Raw genomic sequence first — 6,825 nt, forward strand, 5'->3', positions numbered from 1 at the left:
ACACCAAGAAAAAAAATAATGTTAAAGAGTCATTTGAGTGGCAAAATCGTGGCTAGTCGTATCGAAGAGTTAGAAACATTTTGTGTGGCAAGATGCATAAATCGTGTAAAGAACAAATGTCGAGGAGAAGGTGCCCCAAATTTTAGTCTGCTTGCTCCCATGTTATTTCAAAATGTTTGACTGTCATTGTTTGTAGGACTGAAACTAGTCAAAGCCACTGTCAACTACGTCTTGAGTGGATTTCCCGCTCTCAAAGTGGCCCATGGTAAAATGGCAAGTACATTCACTTGCCCATCCATGAAATGAAATGTTGCTGGTTGAATTCATCACAAGTGTGATTTATGTAATTCTATAGGTTTCAGAGCTTCGTTCAAAGGAGTTCACCAAACGGGGTGCAGTGGATCAAACAAGGGAGTTTACCAAAGATGGAGCTTCGTTCAAAGAAGCAGTATACAAAAGGTAGCATTTATTTTCAAAAAAAATCGAGAACAGCATTTCAAAGTTTCAAAAAAGTCTGAAACAAATCTGGAAGTAATTAAGGATGTATTCTACAAGCGTGTATAAAATCTTAATACGGAATACCTTATACTCTGGTCTACACAAAAATAACACATCTTGAGGTTTCAGAAATGTGTACTGTTCACATTATTCGGATCCACACATGGAGCCTCCAGAATTGCGCATTCCAAATAAAAGTTGGCCCTATAGCGATCATAGCCACATCTTGACGTCAATTTTTTCAAGAACCTGCATGAGATCTGCGCATCAATCATTAACCTCGAAGGCAGGACCAAGATGTCAAAAGTTACGAAAAGCAAGCAATAAACGAACGAACAGAAAGAAAAAGGTTCATAGATTACCAGAACACGGCCACCTAGTAGCAACGACTTCGGGCGCTACCCAGGGAGATCAAGCTACTGATAGCATTTTCAAACAACCTGACGAACTTCAAAATGTGTGCCTTGCTAGTTCCAACTTCTCGCACTAAACAAAATGATAAAGAAAACAATGGATAGCAAGGAGAAACTATGAATGTATGACTCCATCATTTCGAACACTAATAATAGATGTGGAATCCATCATTTCATTATATATCCATTAGGATTGTTGCTACTTTACAAGGTGACCCTACATTGCTGACAATAGACAATAAACATTAGATAGTGCTGAACTAAATCATCTTTTCAAACAGGCGAAACAACACAACACATAGCGCCTACACTGGGCATTCCAAATAAAAGTTGGAGTATGTTGCGTTAAGCAACCCCCCAAAAAATGGTTGCAAAATGGTTGCCTGATTACATCTGGCATTCATCAATCCTGCTTCTGAGCAGCTGGAAAGCCGGAATCACCCAGGCTCCGCAGCTGCATTGCATACCAGCCCAGTCGAAGGATCCCAGCCGGGTCTTGCAATCCATGCACCAGAGCTTCTGTGAAACATATCCCTCTTCCACTGCAGATCAACAACACGATTTAGAAAAGAAAGTCAAGAACTTCTCTGAGCCACACAAGAAAAGGCAAATCTAATATCCTATCGGAAAGGAAACTCACCAGCTTCCATCCACTTCATAGGCTCCACAAAGATGGCAGGGGTACATTCAGGTTGCTTGTCATCCGTTTTGCGCCTGAAGAAATGACTCTCACCTGAACCTATTTTGTGGGCAACAACATATTCTTGTGTTGCCACCATCCTCCGACATTTCTTGCAGCGGTAAATAACACCTGCTGGATTACCAGTCTCCTTTTCTTCCGGGCTGGCTCCTTTAGTTTCCACAGCAGTGTCCTGGCATGTCTCCACAGCTTTTTGATTTATCTCTTTTCTTGGCTCTACATCAGTATGCTTTCCTCCAGTTTCCACAACTGAGCCAAGCACAGGCTTTTGGTTAACCTCCAATCCTTGCATTTCCTCAGTTAGCTTCTGTAGGTCAATGCCCGTTCCCACAGACTTTACAGTAACATCTGGTTCTGACTGCTGTTCAACTCCAGATTCTGGTTTCTCCATCTGCTTTACACCACATAACATACCATTAGGCTGGTGTAGCCCTACGATACCCAGCATAAAATTAGCTTACAATGCTGTTGCAATATAAAGAGTCTCCGCGTCCACATGAAAAATTGATGGGATTTAGCGAAACTTAGGCTGAGTGGGATGCGAGCTTCCCAGTCAGCCCCGTTTGCAAGATTGGCTGCAAACCCTTAGAAAAAAGTGCACATCTAGGATCTAGCCAAAAGCACATAGCTTAAGGACTTGAATGGAAATATAACTCACTGCATTCAGCAGACAATAAGGTATGTTACTGTAGTAAGCTAGTAGTTTTCGGAGACCCAACACAACAGTAAACAAATTCATATCCAGTTGACACTCTTTCAGCCAGCTCTACCTAGGGCCTCGCTGATTTCCTGGACCGAAAAAGTTGCAGGAATAGGAAAAAAACACATAATGGTTGTAGTGTATGCTTAAAATTCTAAGAAATGCTTGGAACTGAGTTCATTTGATGTTATTAAAGAAAAGGCTGTAGTGTATGCTTAAAATCCTAAGAAAATTCTTTGATTACATAGGACTCCTTCTATACTCTAATGGATTGATTCCGACAAATCAAATCGACCTGTATAGAAAAAATCCAAAGGATGCAATCCTTCAAAATTACTTTGAACCAAAGAGGCCCTTAACATTTACTGAAGTTCATCATCAGGCAAATGCAAATAATAAACTCAGGTCATAATTTGATTTTATGTCAATTTTCGACATGACAAAAAGTTGGCATCCCAGCAAAATTGTCTCCCATTTAGGTCATTGCAATTATTCAGCATTGCTATGATTAACTTACTTTATAATGTACAGTGTGGAAAAGTAGCCATTGAAATAGGCAATGCAGCCCTTAGTTTGAACAAAAGAAGTTGGCATGACCATATGGCTCACAAATTATCAGTTGGCAAAAATCAGACAAATCCAACATTGACTACCGAAATTTTGCGTGGCCAAATTATTGACATAACCAACATGCTGCATAAACTGTGCACAAACAAATCATTTTCTCGCTGGTTAGGAAAATTGAATTTCTTCTATTCCGATATGTTCTCGAGGCTACACATATCAGAAATCTATTATAGAAACTTTTTTTTTGCGAATAATTTTTTATCAGAAATCTATTCTAGAAACATTGATCGAACACAATTAAGAACCAAGCTGTGAGAAATAAAGATAGTGAATTCACGGAAGAAGTAGCCAATTGCGTGAATTGACTACCATCTAAGTGAATGCAAGACCCTAATCACGACGCCGGACACAAATATCGGAAGCCCCAAAGAAGCTCACTCCCCCTTCGCTGCAAAACCTAATCGGCGGATTTTGATGCGCATGTACGGAATTGGAATCGTGCTCACCTTGGATGGGTGAAGGTGCTTCCGGCGGCGCCGTTGCGAGCCCTCTCCGCTCCTCGCGCCGCGGCACCGGGGAGTGTGGACTTGGGGCCTTCGAGTTGAGGCGGGCCGTACGGCCGCAGGCAGCTGCAGTCCAGAATCAGACTCGAGTTTGTTTTCGGCACTTTTAGAGGAAAGCAACAGGCCACACGTGCTGGATATGAAAACGACGTCTTTGATGGTGATCCATTGTCAAACCGGATGCAACAAAAATTGCAACTGATGTTATGAGCCTCGCTTAGATGGTTTAAGGTCGGAATCATGTTGGGCTAAGCTCAACCTTATGGCCATTCTTTGTGCGCGTGCTAGAGATAAATAAGGAGTTTGATGTGAACCTTGTTGGTACAAATTCTTATATGGAACCAATGGCTTCAGAAACAACAATTACCAAAGCCCCTATTTCTCCACTTATTGTATGGTAGGCTAATCCTCCACAGCTCCAATTTGCTAGAACTTGAAAATAAGGTTTACTCCTTGTTGCTTCTCAAGTAAATCAAAATAAATTGTTTTCTCAAAGTGTTCATAAAAACAGTGGAATTATCAGATATTTAAGTGGAAAAATAAATGCTTAGAGTTAGTGAAAATCAAACTATTTCAAGGGCATGTAATGTCGAGAAATAAATGCTTTTAGTGAAAATCAAACTATTTCAAGGGTACTTTTTAGGAAAAATTGATGCTTCACTTAGTGAAGCATATGCTCTGTAAAAGATAGCTGAAAAATGGGTGTCTATAAAGATGATAAAGGTGTAAACAGATGATTGAAAAAATGGCCTGCTTCAGTTCTCCGCAAGCTACATGATTCCAATGGTCAAGATATCAAGACTCAAGAGAGAGCAACAAGCTTGCTCATCCACAAAGCCAACTAGCCAAGCAAGCTTACGGTCTCCATGATGTGGTGTCGTTGTTAAGTGAGTAGCTCCAGGTTCGTTTCGCACGATGGAGACTTCCAGTTTGTATCTGTAAATGTGCAGTCATGCACAGTGCTGTCTGCTACAGGTGAATGCATAAAGTCCTTAAGTTTTCCAAACAAAAGAAATGAGTATCAAGAATTCAAGATGCAGTTGCTCTGCAACAGGGTTTGACGAACACAAAAATCAAAAGCACTAGCACTGAACATAAAGATTTTAACTTTTTTTCGAATTTCTCATCTTTTCAACCTCCAATACAAAGAAATGCAATAATATGTGTTCTTCAAATCGCAAAAGGGAGATTGAGTTTACAAGTTTATATAGGCATGCCCACACAATTTGATGTACAAAGCATATTTCTCAGGCTAGTAAGCTGGTGTAATTGGGAATAGGATATATCAACAAACGTATACATCCCATGAGGCATTCCCTTTGAGCATCATGGGCCAAGTACTAGAACAATCAAGTAGTAGATTTGATATCCCAAATCACTAAGGAGCAAACAGGGATTTAAAAAAAAACATCCACCAATTGTGATAACTATGTTAGCATTTACTCCACCTTACTGAAATCATAGGCTATGCTTCTCACAACGAAAAAATACTATATGCAAGAGAGCGGCGCTTCATTAAGTCAGTTGTTAAATCTTTTTGGAAGAATCAAATATTCTGTTCCTCCAAACAAATCAAGATTTAAAAGCCATACATTAATTGCTGAATCAAAGTGAACAACTAGGCTGCGATCAATCATAGTTTAGTATGCCAAACACATGACGCATCTCGATAACATGACAGTAGCATGGAAATCTCTAAAGCGTTACACACAAGTCCAAAGTGCAATGTTTCCAGTTTTGCAGTGACAAGACATGCCACAAAAGCTGAGGGGGGGGGGGGGGGAACAATCTAGTCAACCTTGTCCACAATTTTCACAAGGTCTACTGGAGGGATCAGTCGAGAACAAAATAATCAGGATCATGAGCAGCTTCAAATTCAAGTTGAGCATTTGGAGAAGGCCTACTGTCAACCTGCAGCTGACTGTGTTGATCAGCTATCCATTCCTCAGTATATTGGTCCTTGACACCAAATCTCATTAACTCGAGTACTTTACCATTCAGGAGAAAGAACTTAGCAAAGTTAACATCTGATCTGGTGCCAACATAAAAATTCAACTCTACTTCTCTGAGATGATTGAGGCATTCAATAGGATCTTGTGGATTAAGATGATGCACATTCTCCATATCATTTCCTGGACATGACTGAAACAAAACAAAAATAGTTACATGGTAGAACTAGTCTCTACCTGATAAGTAAAACAGGGATTTTTTTTATTGGATAATACTCCGTCTATGAAATGACAGGAGCTATTTTTAATACTAAAAGCTACCGAACAAAGAAGAGACTCACTGTGATGTAGAGCTTCTCCAAGCAAGGAAATTGTTTGATGAAGAGTATAGCTGCATCAAGATTAGGGCCCTTAGACGCGAGATGCAAAACCTTGACGCTGCGCGTCAGTGCTGTCAAGTTGCCAGCAGCCATTCCCTGATAACAGAAATGCATAAACATACAACAGGATCAGAAAGAGCACAAATATGTTGCATAATACAGAATCTTGGGGTAGATGCTCACAGCTACCTGAGAAATTGAAGACACAATCTTGAGCTTAGCGAAGTCGTCTGTCATGGAGCCTAAGATCTCAAGCTTGGGTGCCTTGATTAGCCAGATAGTGGACTCTGGATGAAGATGAGTTCTGATCAATCTTTCTAGTCTGGGGGCATTTTCTATGACCAGGTGATAGGGGTGCGGAGGGTCACGGATGCCGATTCTCCGAAGAGTTGCTGAATTGATGAGCAGGTGGCACAAGCCCCTGCAGCTTTCCAGCATCAAGCTCTCGAGGACAGGGCAGCCAGCGAGCAGGACGTCGAGGGTGTCTTCCCGGACGGAAAGGAATGTCATGGTGAGCTTCTCAAGGCAAGGGAAGTTAAACGACGGCGGCGCGTCCTCCTCAAAGAACCTGCAACAGCCGAATGTCGCCACGCGTAGGGTCGGCGCGAAGCGGAGGATGGACAGTGGCATCGGAGCGCCCCACGAGAGACAGAAGTCGATCTCCTGGAGATTTCGGAGAGCGGGCGACCTCAGCCAGCCGTCGGGGTCGGGGATCTGAAGGCAGTTGGTTAAGAAGCGGCGAGCGGGGCCGGGGTGCTCGGAGAAGATCTTGGACACGGCGGCGACGCGGTCGCGGCCGCATCCGTCGATGTGGAGGATGTCGAGGTTGAGCGGGGAGGAGCGCCATAGGGGACGCCAGCGGCGGGAGAGGGTTGTGGTGCGCACGGCGTCGTCGATGGGGAGGAGGGATATGATTATGCTGAGGATCTCACCGGGGAGAGAGCTAATCAGATCGATTTCCTCCAGATCCGGTCCCTTCTTGGCTACAGGAAGCGTCGCCGCCGCCGCCGCCGCCGCCGCCATGGCCATGGGCGCACGAGAGACGCCCGAGGCCT

General features: G+C 42.8%; 2 protein-coding genes across 2 annotated transcripts; both read right to left on the reverse strand.

Moving 5' to 3' along the window:
* Nucleotides 1–1,298: 1,298 nt before the first annotated feature.
* On the reverse strand, nt 1,299–1,919 carry LOC124706756 (probable inactive dual specificity protein phosphatase-like At4g18593). The gene is made up of 2 exons (XM_047238424.1): nt 1,552–1,919; nt 1,299–1,453 (listed from the first exon to the last, which is right to left on the reverse strand). Exons 1-2 carry the CDS (start codon nt 1,901–1,903, stop codon nt 1,299–1,301), a joined length of 507 nt encoding a protein of 168 aa, XP_047094380.1. The 5' UTR covers nt 1,904–1,919.
* Nucleotides 1,920–5,222: 3,303 nt separating this feature from the next.
* LOC124650072 (putative F-box/LRR-repeat protein At5g02700) lies at nt 5,223–6,434 on the reverse strand. The gene is made up of 3 exons (XM_047189635.1): nt 5,960–6,434; nt 5,732–5,866; nt 5,223–5,583 (listed from the first exon to the last, which is right to left on the reverse strand). Exons 1-3 carry the CDS (start codon nt 6,398–6,400, stop codon nt 5,275–5,277), a joined length of 885 nt encoding a protein of 294 aa, XP_047045591.1. The 5' UTR covers nt 6,401–6,434; the 3' UTR covers nt 5,223–5,274.
* Between the last annotated feature and the right edge of the window lie 391 nt (nt 6,435–6,825).

This window comes from Lolium rigidum, chromosome 4 (genome assembly GCF_022539505.1).
Source record: "Lolium rigidum isolate FL_2022 chromosome 4, APGP_CSIRO_Lrig_0.1, whole genome shotgun sequence".
Classification (NCBI taxonomy): Eukaryota; Viridiplantae; Streptophyta; class Magnoliopsida; order Poales; family Poaceae; genus Lolium; species Lolium rigidum.

Bases quoted from the DNA above. Each gene is read 5' to 3' on its own strand.
- LOC124706756 (XM_047238424.1), bottom strand. From the start codon at position 1,903: ATGCAAGGATTGGAGGTTAACCAAAAGCCTGTGCTTGGCTCAGTTGTG. The intron at 1,454-1,551 runs GTGAGTTTCCTT...GTTGATCTGCAG, and splicing joins TATGAAGTGGATGGAAGCTG to TGGAAGAGGGATATGTTTCA.
- LOC124650072 (XM_047189635.1), bottom strand. From the start codon at position 6,400: ATGCCACTGTCCATCCTCCGCTTCGCGCCGACCCTACGCGTGGCGACA. The intron at 5,867-5,959 runs GTAGCTGTGAGC...TTCTGTTATCAG, and splicing joins TTGTGTCTTCAATTTCTCAG to GGAATGGCTGCTGGCAACTT. The intron at 5,584-5,731 runs GTGAGTCTCTTC...GTTTTGTTTCAG, and splicing joins TGGAGAAGCTCTACATCACA to TCATGTCCAGGAAATGATAT.